At 46.4% G+C, this 20,000-nt stretch overlaps 1 protein-coding gene across 1 annotated transcript in view; it reads left to right on the forward strand.

Annotated features, from left to right (window-relative positions):
• Window positions 1-20,000, forward strand: part of LOC114590070 (uncharacterized) — a 41,135-nt gene that overhangs the window by 16,206 nt on the left and 4,929 nt on the right. Inside the window, exons 3-10 of the mRNA XM_077922652.1 lie at window positions 1,989-2,224; window positions 8,139-8,216; window positions 9,924-9,962; window positions 12,164-12,253; window positions 13,196-13,273; window positions 15,049-15,138; window positions 16,602-16,775; window positions 19,158-19,238. Coding sequence (XP_077778778.1) covers window positions 1,989-2,224; window positions 8,139-8,216; window positions 9,924-9,962; window positions 12,164-12,253; window positions 13,196-13,273; window positions 15,049-15,138; window positions 16,602-16,775; window positions 19,158-19,238 — 866 coding nt within the window. The remainder of the gene's footprint in view (window positions 1-1,988; window positions 2,225-8,138; window positions 8,217-9,923; window positions 9,963-12,163; window positions 12,254-13,195; window positions 13,274-15,048; window positions 15,139-16,601; window positions 16,776-19,157; window positions 19,239-20,000) is intronic.

Raw genomic sequence — 20,000 nt, forward strand, 5'->3', positions numbered from 1 at the left:
TCCCAGTCCCAGTTTCCCAGTCCCAGTCTCCCATTAAGAGACTCCCAGCCCCAGTTTCCCAGTCCCAGTGTCCCATTAAAAGACCCCCCATTCCCAGTCTCCCAGTCCCCCATTCCCAGTCTCCCAGTTCCAGTCTCCCAGTATCCCATTCCCAGTCTCCCTGCCCCCCATTCCCAGTCTCCCATTCCCCCTTTCCCAGTCTCCCAGTCCCAGTCTCCCATTAAAAGACTCCCAGTCCCAGTTTCCCAGTCCCAGTCTCCCATTAAGAGAGTCCCAGTTTCCCAGTCCCAGTGTCCCATTAAGAAGCCCCCATTCCCAGTACCCCAATCCCAGTCTCCCATTAAAGACCCCCATTCCCAGTCCCCTATTCCCAGTCTCCCTGCCCCCCATTCCCAGTCTCCCATTCCCCCTTTCCCAGTCCCCAGTCCCAGTTTCCCAGTCCCCCATTAAAAGACCCATTCCCAGTCTCCCAGTTCCAGTCTCCCAGTCTCCCATTCCCAGTCTCCCTGCCCCACATTCCCAGTAGCCCATTCCCAGTCTCCCTGCCCGCCATTCCCTGTCTCCCATTAAAAGACCCCCATTCCCAGTCCTAACCCCACATTCCCAGTCTCCCATTCCCAGTCTCCCTGCCCCCCATTCCCAGTCTCCCAGTTCCAGTCTCCCAGTCTCCCATTCCCAGTCTCCCTGCCCCACATTCCCAGTCTCCCATTAAAGACCCACAATCCCAGTCCTAGCCCCACATTCCCAGTCTCCCATTCCCAGTCTCCCTGCCCCCCATTCCCAGTCTCCCAGTTCCAGTCTCCCAGTCTCCCATTCCCAGTCTCCCAGTCCCCCATTCCCAGTCTCCCAGTTCCAGTCTCCCAGTATCCCATTCCCAGTCTCCCTGCCCCACATTCCCAGTAGCCCATTCCCAGTCTGCTCTGCCCCCCATTCCCTGCCTCCCATTAAAGACCCACATTCCCAGTCCTAGCCCCACATTCCCAGTCCCTCAGTCCCAGTCTTCCATTAAAAGACCCAGTCCCAGCCCCACACTCCCAGTCTCCCATTAAAAGACCCCCAGTCCCAGTCCTAGCCCCACATTCCCAGTAGCCCATTCCCAGTCTGCTCTGCCCCCCATTCCCAGTCTCCCAGTTTCCCATTAAAGACTCCCATTCCCAGCCCCCCATTCCCAGTCTCCCATTCCCAGTCCTAGCCCCGCACTCCCAGTCCCACACTCCCAGTTCCCCACTCCCAGTCTCCCATTAAAGACCCCCATTCCCAGTCCCAGCCCCCCATTCCCAGTCCTGGCCCCCCATTCCCAGTCCCCCATTCCCAGTCCTGGCCCCCCATTCCCAGTTCCCCATTCCCAGTCCTAGCCCCACATTCCCAGTTTCCCTGCCCCACATTCCCAGTCTCCCATTAAAGACCCCCATTCCCAGTCTGTCTGCCCCCCATTCCCAGTCTCCCAGCCCCACACTCCCAGTCCCCCATTGAAAGACCCCCATTCCTAGCCCCACATTCCCAGTCTGTCTGCCCCCCCAATCCTAGCCCCATATTCCCAGTCCGGTCTGCCCCCCATTCCCAGCCCCCCATTAAAAGACCCCCATTCCCAGTCTCCCTGCCCCCCATTCCCAGTCCCCCAGTCCCAGCCCCCCATTAAAAGACCCCCATTCCCAGTCTCCCATTAAAGACCCCATTCCCAGTCCCCCATTCCCAGTCTCCCAGTCCTAGCCCCACATTCCCAGTCTCCCATTAAAGACCCCCATTCCCAGTCTGTCTGCCCCCCATTCCCAGTCTCCCAGCCCCACACTCCCAGTCCCCCATTGAAAGACCCCCATTCCTAGCCCCACATTCCCAGTCTGCTCTGCCCCACATTCCCAGTCCCCCTGCCCCCCATTCCCAGTCTGCTCTGCCCCCCATTCAAAGACCCCCAGTTTCCCAGTCCAAGTCTCCCATTAAAGACCAGTCCGCTCTGCCCCCTTTTTCTGACCCCTCTCTCTGCCCCACAGAGACCCGCCCCCCTCGGCCGCCGCCATGCCGGCCTCCGATTCGCCGGCCTCCGACTCGGCCCCGCCCAGCGAGGAGGCCCCGCCCTCTGCCCCCCAAGTGACCGTCAAGACCGAGACCCCCGACGACTTCGCCTGGCCCCACGGCGGCCCCACGGAGCCCCGCAAAGGGGGCCGTGGGGCAGCCCCAGCCGAGATCTGCGTCGTCCTGGGGGGGGTCCGCAGCCAGCAGACCCTGGGTAAGCTAGGTGCGACCCCTATTTTCCGTGGGGCAGAGCGGCTTGGGGGTCGGGGAAGAGCTTGGGGGTCGGGGAGAGGTTTGGTTAGGGGTCGGGGGCCCTATGGGTTGGGGGTCGGGGAAAGTGGGGAGTCCGCAGCCAGCAGACCCTGGGTAAGCTAGGTGCGACCCCTATTTTCTGTGGGGCGGGGGCGGTTGGGGGGGCGGGGAAAGGTTTGGTTAGGGGTCAGGACCTTTTACTTGGGGGTCAGGGACCCTTTGGGTTAGGGGACCCTTTCAGTTGGGACGCTGGGTAAGCTAGGTGGGTGGTGCGACCCCTATTTTCTGTGGGGCGGAGGCGGTTGGGGGTTGGTTATGGGTCAGGGGGACCCTTTGGGGTCGGGACCCATTGGGTTTGGGGTCAGGGAAACTGGGGGGACCCTTTGGTTTGGGGGTCAGGGGATCCTTTTGGTGGGTGGGTGACACGACCCCTTTTTTCTGTGGGGCAGAGGCGGTTGGGGGTCGGGGAAAGGTTTGGTTATGGGTCAGGGGGGCCTTTGGTTTGGGGTCAGGGGCCCCTTGGGGGTCAGGGAAACTGGGGGGGGGGCTTTGGGTTTGGGGTCAGGGGAGCCTTTTGGTGGGTGGGTGGCGCGACCCCTATTTTCCGTGGGGCAGGGTTGGTTAGGGGTCAGGGAAACGGGGGGGGCTTTTGGTTAGGGGTCAGGGAACCCTTTTGTTGGGGGTCAGGGGTCCTTTGGGTTAGGGGTCGCACCAGGGACCCTTCTGGTTTGGGGTCAGAGGGACCCTTTTGTTGGGGGTCAGGGAAACTGGGGGGACCCTTTGGCTTGGGGGTCAGGGGGCCCTTTTGTTATGGGTCAGGGGCCCTTTCGGTTTGGGGTCAGGGAAACTGGGGGGCCCTTTGGGTTAGGGGTCAGGAGACCCTTTTGTTTGGGGGTCAGGGACCCCTTTTGGTTGGGGGTCAGGGAAACTGGGGGGCCCTTTGGGTTAGGGGTCAGGAGACCCTTCTGGTTGGGGGTCAGGGACCCCTTTGGGTTAGGGGTCGCACGAGGGACCCTTTCAGTCGGGACCCCTTTGTTGGGGGTCAGGGGACCCTTTGGGTTGGGGGTCAAGGAAATGGGGGGGACCCTTCTGGTTGGGGGTCAGGGGGCCCTTTTGTTATGGGTCAGGGGCCCTTTCAGTTTGGGGTCAGGGAAACTTGGGGGCCCTTTCAGTTTGGGGTCAGAGGGATCCATTTGTTGGGGGTCAGAGAAACTGGGGAGCCCTTTGGGTTAGGGGTCAGGAGACCCTTCTGGTTGGGGGTCAGGGAACCCCTTTGGGTTAGGGGTCAGGAGACCCTTCTGGTTGGGGGTCAGGGAACCCCTTTGGGTTAGGGGTCAGGAGACCCTTCTGGTTGGGGGTCAGGGAACCCCTTTGGGTTGGGGGTCAGGAGACCCTTCTGGTTGGGGGTCAGGGAACCCCTTTGGGTTGGGGGTCGGGAGACCCTTCTGGTTGGGGGTCAGGGAACCCCTTTGGGTTAGGGGTCAGGAGACCCTTCTGGTTGGGGGTCAGAAAACCCTTTGGGTTAGGGGTCAGGAGACCCTTCTGGTTGGGGGTCAGGGAACCCCTTTGGGTTAGGGGTCAGGAGACCCTTCTGGTTGGGGGTCAGGGAACCCCTTTGGGTTAGGGGTCAGGAGACCCTTCTGGTTGGGGGTCAGGGAACCCCTTTGGGTTGGGGGTCAGGAGACCCTTCTGGTTGGGGGTCAGGGAACCCCTTTGGGTTGGGGGTCAGGAGACCCTTCTGGTTGGGGGTCAGGGAACCCCTTTGGGTTGGGGGTCAGGAGACCCTTCTGGTTGGGGGTCAGGGAACCCCTTTGGGTTGGGGGTCAGGAGACCCTTCTGGTTGGGGGTCAGGGAACCCCTTTGGGTTGGGGGTCAGGAGACCCTTCTGGTTGGGGGTCAGGGAACCCCTTTGGGTTAGGGGTCAGGAGACCCTTCTGGTTGGGGGTCAGGGAACCCCTTTGGGTTAGGGGTCAGGAGACCCTTCTGGTTGGGGGTCAGGGAACCCCTTTGGGTTGGGGGTCAGGAGACCCTTCTGGTTGGGGGTCAGGGAACCCCTTTGGCTTAGGGGTCAGGAGACCCTTCTGGTTGGGGGTCAGGGAACCCCTTTGGCTTAGGGGTCAGGAGACCCTTCTGGTTGGGGGTCAGGGAACCCCTTTGGGTTGGGGGTCAGGAGACCCTTCTGGTTGGGGGTCAGGGAACCCCTTTGGGTTGGGGGTCAGGAGACCCTTCTGGTTGGGGGTCAGGGAACCCCTTTGGGTTAGGGGTCAGGAGACCCTTCTGGTTGGGGGTCAGGGAACCCCTTTGGGTTAGGGGTCAGGAGACCCTTCTGGTTGGGGGTCAGGGAACCCCTTTGGGTTGGGGGTCAGGAGACCCTTCTGGTTGGGGGTCAGGGAACCCCTTTGGGTTGGGGGTCGGGAGACCCTTCTGGTTGGGGGTCAGGGAACCCCTTTGGGTTAGGGGTCAGGAGACCCTTCTGGTTGGGGGTCAGAAAACCCTTTGGGTTAGGGGTCAGGAGACCCTTCTGGTTGGGGGTCAGGGAACCCCTTTGGGTTAGGGGTCAGGAGACCCTTCTGGTTGGGGGTCAGGGAACCCCTTTGGGTTGGGGGTCAGGAGACCCTTCTGGTTGGGGGTCAGGGAACCCCTTTGGGTTGGGGGTCAGGAGACCCTTCTGGTTGGGGGTCAGGGAACCCCTTTGGGTTAGGGGTCAGGAGTCCCTTCTGGTTGGGGGTCAGGGAACCCCTTTGGGTTGGGGGTCAGGAGACCCTTCTGGTTGGGGGTCAGGGAACCCCTTTGGGTTAGGGGTCAGGAGACCCTTCTGGTTGGGGGTCAGAGAACCCCTTTGGGTTAGGGGTCAGGAGACCCTCGGTAAGCTAGGTTGGTGGCGTGACCCCTATTTTCTGTGGGGCGGAGTTGGTTGGGGGTCAGGGAAACTGGGGGGCCCTTTGGGTTGGGGGTCAGGGAACCCTTCTGGTTGGGGGTCAGGGGACCCTTTGGTTAGGGGTCTGGCTTCTGGTTTGAATCCGGTTCAAGTCTGGGATTCCGGGTTCAAATCCCCAGTTTCTAGGAGGAGGAAACTGGTTTGAATCCGGTTTGAATCCGGTTCAAGTCTGGGGTTCCGGGTTCAAATCCCCAGTTTTAGGAGGAGGAAATAGATTCGAATCCGGGTTCAAATCCAGTTTGAATCCGGTTCAAGTCTGGGGTTCCGGGTTCAAATCCCCAGTCCTAGGAGGAGGAAACTGGTTCGAATCCGGATTCGAATCCGGTTTGAATCCGGTTCAAGTCTGGGGTTCCGGGTTCAAATCCCCAGTTTTAGGAGGAGGAAATAAGATTCGAATCCGGGTTCAAATCCACTTCGAATCCGGTTCAAGTATGGAGTTCTGGGTTCAAATCCCCAGTCCTAGGAGGAGGAAACTGGTTTGAATCCGCTTCGAATCCGGTTTGAATCCAGTTCAAGTCCAGGGTTCCGGGTTCAAATCCCCAGTCCTAGGAGGACGAAACTGGTTCAAATCCGGTTCGAATCTGGTTCAAGTCTGGGGTTCCAGGTTCAAATCCCCAGTCCTAGGAGGAGGAAACTGATTCGAATCTGGTTCAAATCCGGTTCAAATTTGGGGATGAGGGAACTGGTTTGAGTCCGGAGGGTTTGGGTTCAAATCCCCAGTCCTAGGAGGAGGAAACTGATTCAAATCCCATCTGAATCCGGTTTGAATCCGGTTCAAGTCCGGGGTTCCGGGTTCAAATCCGTAGTCTTAGGAGGAGGAAACTGATTCGAATCCGGTTCAAGTCTGGAAACCGGTTCGAATCTGGGTTCAAATCCCCAGTTTCTAGGAGTTTCTAGGAGGAGGAAACTGATTTGAATCGGGTTCGAATCCGGTTCGAGTCTGGGGTTCCAGGTTCAAATCCCCAGTCTTAGGAGGAGGAAACTGGTTCGAATCCGCTTCGAATCCGGTTTGAATCCGGTTCAAGTCCAGGTTTCCGGGTTCAAATCCCCAGTCCTAGGAGGAGGAAACTGGTTCGAATCCGGGTTCAAATCCCTGGTCCAAGGAGGAGGAAACTGATTCGAATCCGGTTCAAATCCAGTTCAAGTCTGGGGTTCCGAGTTCAAATCCCCAGTCTTAGGAGGAGGAAACTGGTTTGAATCCGGTTCAAATCCGGTATAGGTCTGGGGTTCTGGGTTCAAATCCCTAGTCTTAGGAGGAAACTGGTTTGAATCCGGTTCAAGTCTGGGGCTCCGGGTTCAAATAACCAGTTTCTAGGAGGACACTGGTTTGAATCTGGATTCGAATCCAGTTTGAGTCCAGAAGGTCCGGGTTCAAACCCCCAGTTTCTAGGAGTTTCTAGGAGGAGAAAACTGATTTGAATCCGGGTTCAAATCCCCAGTCTTGGGAGGAGAAAACTGGTTTGAATCTGGGTTCGAATCTGGTTCAAGTCTGGGGTTCCGGGTTCAAATCCCTGATCCCAGGAGGACACCGGTTCAAGTCCGGGGTTCCGGGTTCGAGTCTGGGTCCAGGTTCGAATCCCCATCCCTGGGAGGAGGATGCTGGTTCGAATCCGGGTTCAAATCCGGTTCAAGTCCAGAAGGTCCGGGTTCAAATCCCCAGTTTCTAGGAGGAGGACCCTGATTCGAATCCGGTTCAAGTCTGGGGTTCTGGGTTCAAATTCCCACACCTAGTAGGAGGACGCTGGTTCGAATCCGGTTTCAAACTCCTAGTTCGAGTCTGGGTTCAAATCTGGTTCAAGACTGGAGGGTTCGAGTTTGAGTCTGGGGTTCCGGGTTTGAGTCTGGATTCTGGGTTCAAATCCGGTGGGTCCAGGTTCAAGTCTGGTTCCGGGTTCAAATCCCAGTTCCCAGGAGGAGGAAACTGGTTCGAATCCGGTTCAAGTCCGGGGTTCCGGGTTCAAATCCCCAGTCTTAGGAGGAGGAATCCAGTTTGAATCCAGTTCAAGTCTGGGATTCTGGGTTCAAATCCCCAGTTTCTAGGAGGAGGAAACTGATTTGAATCCGGATTCAAATCCGGTTCAAGTCTGGAGGGTCTGGGTTCGAGTCTGGGGTTCCGGGTTCAAATCCCCATCCTTAAGAGGAGGAAAGTGATTTGAATCCAGATTCAAATCCGGTTCAAGTCTGGAGGGTCCGGGTTGGAGTCTGGGGTTCCGGGTTCAAATCCCCAGCCTTAGGAGGAGGAAACTGGTTTGAATCCGGGTTCAAATCCCCAGTTTCTAGGAGGAGGAAACTGGTTTGAATCCGGATTCAAATCCGGTTCAAGTCTGGAGGGTCCGGGTTCGAGTCTGGGGTTCCGGGTTCAAATCCCCATCCTTAGGAGGAGGAAACTGGTTTGAATCCGGGTTCAAACCTCCAGTTTCTAGGAGGAGGAAACTGGTTTGAATCCGGATTCAAATCCGGTTCAAGTCTGGAGGGTCTGGGTTCGAGTTCTGGGGTTCCGGGTTCAAATCCCCAGCCTTAGGAGGAGGAAAGTGGTTTGAATCCGGCTTCCATCCCCCAGTTTCTAGAAGGAGGAAACTGATTTGAATCCAGATCCAAATCCGGTTTGTGTCTGGGGTTCCGGGTTCGAGTCTGAGGTTCCGGCTTCAAATCCCCAGCTCAAAGGAGGAGGAAAGTGGTTTGAATCCGGGTTCAAATCTCCAGTTCCTAGGAGTTTCTAGAAGGAGGAAACTGGTTTGAATCCGGATTCCAATCCGGTTCGAGTCTGGGGGGTCCGGGTTCGAGTTTGAGGTTCCGGGTTCAAATCCCCAGTTCAAAGGAGGAGGAAAGTGGTTTGAATCCGGCTTCCACCCCCCAGTTTCTAGGAGTTTCTAGGAGGAGGAAACGGATTGGAATCTGGTTTGACTCCGGTTTGACTCCGGTTTGACTCCCCTTCCAGGCTCCTACGAGTGCGGGATCTGCGGCAAGAAGTACAAGTACTACAACTGCTTCCAGACCCACGTCCGGGCGCACCGAGGTAACGGGTTCGAGTCCCGATTCGGGAGCCGGGTTCAAACCGAATCGGGAATTACTTATTATTGTTATTATTATTATTATTATTATTATTATTATTATTATTGATTACTTCTTCTTCTTCTTCTTCTTCTTACTTATTATTATTATTATTATTATTATTATTATTATTGATTACTTCTTCTTTACTTATTATTATTATTATTATTATTGATTACTTCTTCTTTACTTATTATTATTATTATTATTATTATTATTATTGATTACTTCTTCTTCTTCTTTACTTATTATTATTATTATTATTATTATTGATTACTTCTTCTTCTTCTTTACTTATTATTATTATTATTATTATTATTATTATTATTATTGATTACTTCTTCTTTACTTATTATTATTATTATTATTATTATTGATTACTTCTTCTTCTTCTTTACTTATTATTATTATTATTATTATTATTATTATTGATTACTTCTTCTTTACTTATTATTATTATTATTATTATTATTATTATTATTGATTACTTCTTCTTTACTTATTATTATTATTATTATTATTATTATTATTATTGATTACTTCTTCTTCTTCTTTACTTATTATTATTATTATTATTATTATTATTATTATTATTGATTACTTCTTCTTTACTTATTATTATTATTATTATTATTATTATTATTATTGATTACTTCTTCTTCTTCTTTACTTATTATTATTATTATTATTATTATTATTGATTACTTCTTCTTCTTATTGAATTATTATTATTTTATTTTTATTTTTATTATTATTGAATTATTATTACTATTATGGATTACTTATTATTATTGATTACTTATTATTATTATTGAATTATTATTATTATTATGGATTACTTATTATTATTATTATTATTATTATTATTATTATTATTATTATTATTATGGATTACTTATTATTATGGATTACTTATTATTATTATTATTATTATTATTATTATTATTATTATTATTGATTTATTATTATTATTATGGAATACTTATTATTATTATTAGTATTATTAGTATTATTATTATTATTGATTTATTATTATTATTATTGATTTATTATTATTGATTTATTATTATTATTATTATTATTATTATCATTATTATTATTATTGATTACTTCCCGGCTATTACGGACGATCTACTGTTCATTAACGCTCCTTAAAATTCGCTTTTAAAATTTATTACTATTTGTTTTTAAAACGTGTTGTTGTTGTTGATTACTTATTATTATTATTATTATTGATTACTTATTATTATTATTATTGATTACTTATTATTATTATTGATTACTTATTAATATTGATTACTTATTATTATTATAGATTACTTATTATTATTATTATTATTATTATTATTATTATTATTATTATTATTATAGATTACTTATTATTATTATTATTATTATTATTATTATTATCGATTATTATTATTATTATTATTATTATTATTATTATTATTGATTACTTATTATTATTATTATTGATTACCTCTTATTATTATTATTATTATTGATTACTTCCCGACTATTACGGACGATCTACTGTTCTCATTAACGCTCCTTATAATTCGCTTTTAAAATTTATTATTATTTGTTTTTAAAACTTATTATTGTTGTTATTATTTATTATTATTATTATTATTATTATTATTATTATTATTATTATTATTATTATTCCTAGACACGGAAGTGGTGTCAGGCGAAGGTGCTTCCCAAGGCAGTAAGTATTGGCCCTGAGGGTCATCCAGACTGACCCCGAATCTCTTATTATTATTATTATTATTATTATTATTATTACTATTATTAATCATTATTAGTAGTATTAGTAGCCTTATAGCTTATAATGAATATAATTATTAATAGTAATATTATTAATACTGCTTAATGTTACTGTTAGAATTAAATTCATAAAAACCTAGAACTTAATAAACATGAATGCTATTATTATTATTATTATTATTATTATTATTATTATTATTAATTATTATTATCAGTAGTAGTAGTAGCGTTATAGCTTAGAATGAATATAATTATTAATAGTAATATTATTAATACTGCTTAATATTACTGTTAGAATTATATACATAAAAACCTAGAACTTAATAAACATGAATGCTGCTATTATTATTATTATTATTATTATTATTATTAATTGTTAATTGTTATTAATTATTATTATTATCAGTAGTAGTAGTAGTAGCGTTATAGCTTAGAATTAACATAATTATTAATGGTAATATTATTAATACTGCTTAATATTACTGTTAGAATTAAATTCATAAAAACCTAGAACTTAATAAACATGAATGCTATTATTATTATTATTATTATTATTATTATTATTATTATTAATTATTATTATCAGTAGTAGTAGTAGCGTTATAGCTTAGAATGAATATAATTATTAATAGTAATATTATTAATACTGCTTAATATTACTGTTAGAATTATATACATAAAAACCTAGAACTTAATAAACATGAATGCTGCTATTATTATTATTATTATTATTATTATTATTATTATTATTATTATTAATTGTTATTAATTATTATCAGTAGTAGTAGCGTTATAGCTTAGAATTAAAATTATTATTAATGGTAATATTATTAATACTGCTTAATATTACTGTTAGAATTATATTCATAAAAACCTAGAACTTAATAAACATGAATGCTATTATTATTATTATTATTATTATTATTATTATTAATTATTATTATCAGTAGTAGTAGTAGCCTTATAGCTTAGAATGAATATAATTATTAATAGTTTTATTATTAATACTGCTTATTATTACTGTTAGAATTATATTCATAAAAACCTAGAACTTAATAAACATGAATGCTATTATTATTATTATTATTATTATTATTATTATTATTAATTGTTATTAATTATTATTAGTAGTAGTAGCGTTATAGCTTAGAATTAATATTATTATTAATGGTAATATTATTAATACTGCTTAATATTACTGTTAGAATTATATTCATAAAAACCTAGAACTTAATAAACATGAATGCTGCTATTATTATTATTATTATTATTATTATTATTATTATTATTATTATTATTATTATTTATTGTTATTAATTATTATTATTATTAGTAGTAGTAGCGTTATAGCTTAGAATGAATATAATTATTAATGGTAATATTATTAATACTGCTTAATAGTACTGTTAGAATTATATTCATAAAAACCTAGAACTTAATAAACATGAATGCTATTATTATTAATATTACTAACTGGAACTAATAAATATCGGTCATATTTATTATCAATAACAAATAATGTTGTTGTTTATTAATATATTAATATTGGTATATTGATATTATGGCCGGAATCCAGCCTGACCCGGAATCTCCCCAGATGAATATTAATTATTAATTAATGCAATAATAATAATAATAATAATAATAGTAGTAGTAGTAGTAATAATAATAATAATAATAATAATAATAATAATAATAATAATAATAATAAATAGTATTAATTAATACTATTATATTATAATTCTATATATAATAACAGTTATAGTAATTATTATTAATAGTATTTAATATTATTACTACCGGATCTCTCTTGAAGGGGGATCTCCTGGGAATCCGCCGAATCTCTTTCTTTCCAGATGGGCAGCATATTAAATATTATTAATCTTAATAACAGTTATAGTCATTATTATTAATAGTATTTAGTATTATTATTATTATTATTACCGGATCTCTCTTGAGGGAGGATCTCCTGGGAATCCGCCGAATCTCTTCCTTTCCAGATGGGCAGCATATTAAATAATCTTAATAACAGTTATAGTCATTATTATTAATAGTATTTAGTAGTATTGTTATTACCGGATCTCTTTTGGGGAGGGATCTGCTGGGGATCCGCTGAATCTCTTTCTCCCCTGATCCCGCCAGACAACTTCCGCTACACCTGCGACATTTGCGGGAAGAAGTACAAATACTACAGTTGCTTCCAGGAGCACCGCGATCTCCACGCGGTCGACGGTGAGTAGATCGCCAGGGATCCCCTGGATCCCCCGCTCCGGATCCCCCCTGCCTCCCGGTTCCCTCCGGCGTTTTCCCGGAACGATCCCAGGAAATGATTTCTTAGTACGGATTCGGATCCTGTGGAACTCCCGGCGACCGGATCCCGAGTCCGATCGCCCCCGTGATCCCTTTTCTCGGGATCGGGCTGCGGGAAATTCGGGGGGGGGGGTTCCCCAGCGGCGGGGAAACCCGGGATCTGGAGGATCCAGCGGACGGGCTGGGATCCATTCGAACAGGTCGGGATCCGGAATGCCAGGAGGATCCGGGCGGGTGTTCCAGGATCCGGAGCGCTGGGAGGATCTGTTCAGACGGGCCGGGATCCGTAGTGCCAGAAGGATCTGTTGGAACGGGTCAGGATCTGGAAAGCCGGGAGGATCCGGTTGGGCAGGCTGGGATCCAGAACGCCAGGAGGGTCTAGGCGGACGGGCCAGGATCCGTTTTAACGGGTCGGGATCCAGAATACCGGGAGGATCTGGCCAGACGGTCCAGGATCCGTTCGAACGGGCTGGGATCTGGAATGCTGGGAGGATCCGGCCAGACGGTCCAGGATCCGTTCGAACGGGCTGGGATCTGGAATGCTGGGAGGATCCGGCCAGACGGTCCAGGATCCGTTCGAACGGGCTGGGATCTGGAATGCTGGGAGGATCCGGCCAGACAGTCCAGGATCCACTCGAATGGGTTGGGATCCGGAACGCCAGGAGGATCTGTGCGGACGTGCCGGGATCTGGAACGCCAGGAGGATCTGTGCGGACGTGCCGGGATCTGCTCAAATGAGTCTGTTCCGGAACGGGGGGAAGATCCCTGCGGACAGGCCGGGATCCGGGGGAACCTGGGAAGGGCGTTCCGGAGATCCGGGGATCCCCGAGATCCGGAACGACCCTCCCTGCTCTTCTCTTCCAGATCCCTATGACCAGGCCATGGTCGCCAAAGACGAGGTAAAGGAAGAGGATCCGGAACCCTTCCAGAAGATCGGTCCAAGTACGAGATTCCGGGGATCCGGTTTGAGGGATCCGCCGGCTTTCCGAACCGGCCGGATTCCTCCGGGAACCTGTTCAAGGCTAGGGGGGACGCGGGTTCGAGAGGCGGGATCTGGGAGGGCGGGGACTCGATCCCGGGATCTGGCGGGCTTGTGGGAAAGGAGGGAATGGAGATCCTTCTGTGTTGGATTTGTATTTGACTAAGAAAAAAGGGATGATAATAATAATAATAATAATAATAATAATAATAATAATAATAATAATAATAATAGATACTCAATATATAATAGAGATAAAAAATAAAAAATATTACAAATAATAGTAATAATAGATATTAAAAATAATAATGGATATAAAATAGTAGATGATAATAATAATAATAATAATAGATACTCAATATATAATAGAGATTAAAAATAAAAAATATTACAAATAATAGTAATAATAGATATTAAAAATAATAATGGATATAAAATAGTAGATGATAATAATAATAATAATAATAATAGATACTCAATATACAATAGAGATTAAAAATAAAAAATATTAAAAATAATAGCAATAGTAGTAATAATAGTAATAATAGATATTAAAAATAATAATGGATGTGAAATAGTAGATTGCAATAAGACATATTAATAATACTATAAGAAATAATAATAATAATAATAATAATAATAATGGATAGTAATAATAAAAGAGAATAATGATAGCATTGATAGATGTTCATAATTGATATTGAATATAATAATAAGTGACATGAAAGATAATAAGAAATCATTGATATTGAAAATAATAGATATTAATAAAATCCGATATTAATACCAATTGATGTTAATAATTGATAGGAAGAACGGTTGATATTGAGATTAATAGCAATTGATATGATTATTATCTGATGTTTTGATAATTGACGGTAATAATTGATGATAATAATAATAATAATAATAATAATAATAATAATAATAATAATAGTCAATGTTACTATCGTTAATAATAATAATAATAATAATACTAGTCAATGTTACTATCGTTAATAATAATAATAATAATAATAATAATAATAATACTAGTCAATGTTACTATCGTTAATAATAATAATAATAATAATAATAATAATAATAATAATAGTCAATGTTACTATCGTTAATAATAATAATAATAATAATAATAGTCAATGTTACTATCGTTAATAATAATAATAATAATAATAATAATAATAATAATAATAATAATAATAGTCAATGTTACTATCGTTAATAATAATAATAATAATAATAATAATAATAATAATAGTCAATGTTACTATCGTTAATAATAATAATAATAATAATAATAATAGTCAATGTTACTATCGTTAATAATAATAATAATAATAATAATAATAGTCAATGTTACTATCGTTAATAATAATAATAATAATAATAATAATAATAATAATAATAATACTAGTACATGTTACTATCGTTAATAATAATAATAATAATAATAATAATAACAACAATAATACTAGTCAATGTTACTATCGTTAATAATAATAATAATAATAATAATAATAACAATAACAACAATAATAATAATAGTCAATGTTACTATCATTCAAATCCAGAATGAGACCCCAGGAATCCGGGTTCGAATCCAGTCCAAAACCCCAAGAATCCAGGTTCAAATTTGTGGAAAGAGACCCACTTTGCTCCAGATTCGGGGGATCCCTGGGGATCCGTCTGGGTCTCCTTGGGGGATCCCCGAGATCTCACTCCTCTTTTCTCCCCACAGAAACTGGCAGCTACACGTGCGAATTCTGCGGCAAGCAATACAAGTACTACACTCCGTATCAGGAGCACGTCGCTCTTCACGCGCCGATCAGTGAGTAAACCGGATTCGCACCCGGGGCCGGGGGGCTGGATTTCCCCTGGGGATCTGGGGGGCGGATCCCTACCTCCTTCCCTCAAACCCGGGGCCAGATCCCAAGAATCTAGGTTCGAATCTGGGAAGAGACACCGGGAATCGGGTTTGAATCCAGTTTGAGGCCCAATGAATCCGGATCGAATCCAGTTTGAGACCCAATGAATCCGGGTTGGAATCCAGTTTGAGGCCCAATGAATCCGGATCCCAAACTGGTTGGAATCCAGTTTGAGACCCAATGAATCCGGGTTGGAATCCAGTTTGAGACCCAATGAATCCAGATCCCAAACTGGTTGGAATCCAGTCTGAGACCCAATGAATCCGGAACCCAAACTGGTTGGAATCCAGTTTGAGACCCAATGAATCCGGGTTGGAATCCAGTTTGAGACCCAATGAATCCAGATCCCAAACTGGTTGGAATCCAGTTTGAGACCCAATGAATCCGGATCCCAAACTGGTTTGAATCCAGTTTGAGACTCAATGAATCCAGGTTGGAATCCAGTTTGAGGCCCAATGAATCCGGGTTTGAATCCAGTTTGAGACCCAATGAATCCGGGTCCAAATCCAGATTGAGACCCCAAGAATCCGGGTTCAAATCTGGAAAGAGACACCGGGCTTCTGGGTTCAAATCTGGGAAGAGTTCAAATTCATTGAGTTCAAATGTGTAGGAAGACCCCAAGAATCCGGGTTTGAATCCAGAGTGAATCCAGATTGAGACCCAATGAATCCGGGTTCAAATCTGGGAAGAGACACCAGGAATCCAGGTTCGAATCAAGGCAAAACCTCACAAATCCGGGTTCAAATCTGGTGCAAAACCCCAGGAATCTGAGTTCAAATCTGGGGCAAAACCCCAAGAATCAGGGTTCAAATGTGTAGCAAGACCCCAAGAAACCGGGTTTGAATCCAGAGTGAATCCAGATTGAGACCCAATGAATCTGGGTTCAAATCTGGGAAGAGACACCAGGAATCCAGGTTCGAATCAAGGCAAAACCCCAAGAATCCAGGTTCGAACCCAGAACGAAACCCCAGGAATCAGGGCTTGAATCTGGAGTGAAACCCTGGGAATCTGGGTTCAAATCCAGAATAAGACCCCTAGAATCTGGGTTCGAATCCGGGGCAAAATCTGGGAAGAGACACCAGGAATCTGGGTTCGAATCCAGTTGGAGACCCAATGAATCTGGGTTCGAATCCAGAATGAGACCCCAGGAATCCAGGTTCGAATCCAGTGCAAGACCCCAGGAATCCACCTTCCAATCTGGTGCAAGACCCAATGAATCCGGGTTCAAACCCAGACCAAATCCCCAGGAATCCGGGTTCGAATCCAGTACAAAACCCCAAGAATCCACATTCGAATCTGCGCCAAAACCCCGACGATCCGGGTTCAAATCCGGATTCGAACCCGGATCCGGCCTCGTGTTTTCCAGAATATTCCCGCTCGCCGCTCCTGGTGGCCGTCAAATCGCACGCCGGGAAGAAGGCGCCGGCGGCGTCAATCATCCGTTGCTCCGCCCTCTTGCACCGGGCGCCGTCGGGCGCCTCCCAGCTCCAGATGTTCCGGGCGCCGAATTCGGGATCTCCGGGGAGCAAGGCCACCACAGGTAGGGGGCGAGTGGATCCCCGGAGGATCCTGGGGAGAGGGATTGAGGGAAGAGGGATCCCAGGGATTGGGGAAGAGGATTGCTGAGGAAGAGATCCCTCTTCTCCAGATTCCTCTTCTCCAGATTCCTCTTCCCCCGGGATCCTTCTTCCCAAATCCTCAGGATTCCTCTTCTCCAGGATCCCTCTTCCCAAATCCCCAGGATTCTTCTTTCCTGGCTTCCTCTTCCCCAGGATCCCTCTTCACCAGATTCCTCTTCCCAAATCCCCAGGATTCTTCTTCCCTGGATTCCTCTTCCCAGGATCCCTCTTCCCAAATCCTCAGGATTCCTCTTCTCCAGATTCCTTTTCCCTAAATTACTCTTCTCCAGGATCCCTCTTCCCAAATCCCCAGGATTCCTCTCTCCTGGGTTCCTCTTCCCCAGGATCCTTCTTCACCAGATTCCTCTTCCCAAATCCCCAGGATTCCTCTTTCCTGGGTTTCTCTTCCCCAGATCCCTCTTCCCAAAGTCCTCTTCCCCCAGGATCCTGCTCCCCAAATCCTCAGGATTCCTCTTCTCCAGATTCCTCTTCCCAAATCCTCAGGATTCCTTTTCCGGAATTCCTCTTCCCCCAGATTCCTCTTCCCAAATCCCTAGGATTCTTCTTCCCCAGGATCCCTCTTCCCAAAGATGTTCTGGGCGCCGAATTCGGGATCTCCGGGGAGCAAGGCCACCACAGGTAGGGGGCGAGTGGATCCCCGGGGGATCCTGGGGAGTTGGGGAGCGGGATTTAGGAAAGAGGGATCCCAAAGTCCTCTTCCCCAGGATCCCTCTTCCCATATCTCCAGATCCTCTTCCCAAATCGTCAGGATCCCTCTTCCCCAGATTCCTCTTCTCCAGATTCCTCTTCCCAAATCGTCAGGATCCCTCTTCCTGAATTCCTCTTTCCCCAAATCCCCAGGATTCCTCTTTCCCAGATCCCTCTTCCCCAGGATTCCTCTTCCCCAGATTCCTCTTCTCCAGATTCCTCTTCCCCAGATTCCTCTTCTCCAGATTCCAGTTCCCCAGATTCCTCTTCTCCAGATTCCTCTTCCCAAATCGTCAGGATCCCTCTTCCTCAGATTCCTCTTCCAGATTCCTCTTCCCCAGATTCCTCTTCTCCAGATCCCTTTTCCCTAGGATTCCTCTTCCTGAATCCACAGAATTCCTATTTCCCAGATTCCTCTTCCCCAGGATCCCTCTTCCCATATCTCCAGATTCCTCTTCTCCAGATTCCTCTTCCCAAATCGTCAGGATCCCTCTTCCCCAGATTCCTCTTCTCCAGATCCCTCTTCCCCAGGATCCCTCTTCCCCAGGATCCCTCTTCCCAAATCCCAAAAGATGTTCCGGGCGCCGAATTCGGGATCTCCGGGGAGCAAGGCCACCACAGGTAGGGGGCGAGCGGGATCCCCGGAGGATCCTGGGGAGTTGGGGAGAGGGATTTAGGGAAGAGGGATCCTAGGGAAGAGGGATCCCAAAGTCCTCTTCCCTAGGATTCCTCTTCCCAAATGCCCAGGATCCCTCTTCCCCAGGATTCCTCTTCCTGAATCCACAGAATTTCTATTTCCCAGATTCCTCTTCCCCAGATTCCTCATTCCTCTTCCCAGGATCCCTCTTCCCCAGGATCCCTCTTCCCCAGATTCCCTTTCCCCAGGATCCCACTTCCCAAATTCCTCTTCCCCAGGATCCCTCTTCCCCAGGATCCCTCTTCCCCAGATTCCCTTTCCCCAGGATCCCACTTCCCAAATTCCTCTTCCCCAGGATTCCTCTTCCCAAATCCCCAGGATCCCTCTTCCTCAGGATCCCTCTTCCCCTGGATCCCTCTTCCCCTGGATCTCCCTGGATCCCTCTTCCTCAGGATCCCCTCTTCCTCAGGATCTCTCTTCCCCAAGATCCCTCTTCCCCAGGATCCCTCTTCCTCAAGATCCCTCTTCCCCTGGATCCCTCTTCCTCAGGATCCCTCTCCCCCTGGATCCCTCTTCCCTAGGATCCCTCTTCCTCAGGATCCCTCTTCCTCAGGATCCCTCTTCCCCTGAATCCCTCTTCCCAGGATCCCCTCTTCCCCTAGATCCCTCTTCCTCAGGATCCCTCTTCCCCTGGATCCCTCTTCCTCAGGATCCCTCTTCCCCTGGATCCCTCTTCCCCTGGATCCCTCTTCCTCAGGATCCCTCTTCATCAGGATCCCTCTCCCTGTATCTCTTCCCTGTAGTTCCAAAAAGCCTCCCAGAAAGAGGATCTCTTCTTTCCTCCCAGATCCTTTCTCACCTCCTTTCCAAAGCATAAACCCCACAGAGCCATTTGATCCCAGGGATCCCGGGCGGTGATCCAGCCTGACCCCCCCAAACTGGATCCCTCTTCCCACAGAAAGCGTCTTCAGCCGGAGGTTGGAGAGCAAGTTGCAGAACAACTACGAGGAAACCAACTCCAGCTCCCAGAACTCCAGCGGTAAGTGGATCCGGGATCTCGAACCCGCAACCACGGGGTCCCCGAGCGGTTTGAGGGCTCGCCGTCGCCCCACCAAGCGGTCTGGGAGATCCCTGGGGTGGGAGACTCGATCCCGCAACCCACCTGGAACCCGCAAACCGGGATCTCGAACCCGCAAGCTGGGATCTCGAACCCGCAACCCTGTGTCCTCCCTAAGTCGTCTGGGAGATCCCTGGGGTGGGCGACTCGGACCCAGAACCCACCTTGAACCCCCAACCCTGGGATCTCGAACCCGCAACTGGGATCTCGAACCCGCAACCCAGATCTCAATCCCACAACCTCGAACCCGGGATCTCGAACCCGCAACCTGGGATCTTGAACCCGCAACCTGGGACCTCGAACCCCCAACCCGGGACCTCGAACCCAGGATCTCAAGGCCCGCCTCCCCTCCCCACCCGTCCAATGGGAGAGGGAGCCTAGGCAGGAATCTCGCCTCTCGAACCCGCAACCCGGGATCCTGAACCCGCAAGCTGGGATCTCGCACCCGCAACCCTGTATCCCCCTAAGTCGTCTGGGAGATCCCTGGGGTGGGCGACTCGGACCCAGAACCCACCTGGAACCCGCAACCCCGGGATCTCGAACCCGCAACCGGGATCTCGAACCCGCAACCCGCCTTGAACCTGAAAGCCGGGATCTCGAACCCGCAACCCAGATCTCAAACCCACAACCTCGAACCCGGGATCTCGAACCCGGGATCTCGAACCCGCAACCCGGGATCTCGAA

This window comes from Podarcis muralis, chromosome Z (assembly GCF_964188315.1).
Source record: "Podarcis muralis chromosome Z, rPodMur119.hap1.1, whole genome shotgun sequence".
Classification (NCBI taxonomy): domain Eukaryota; kingdom Metazoa; phylum Chordata; class Lepidosauria; order Squamata; family Lacertidae; genus Podarcis; species Podarcis muralis.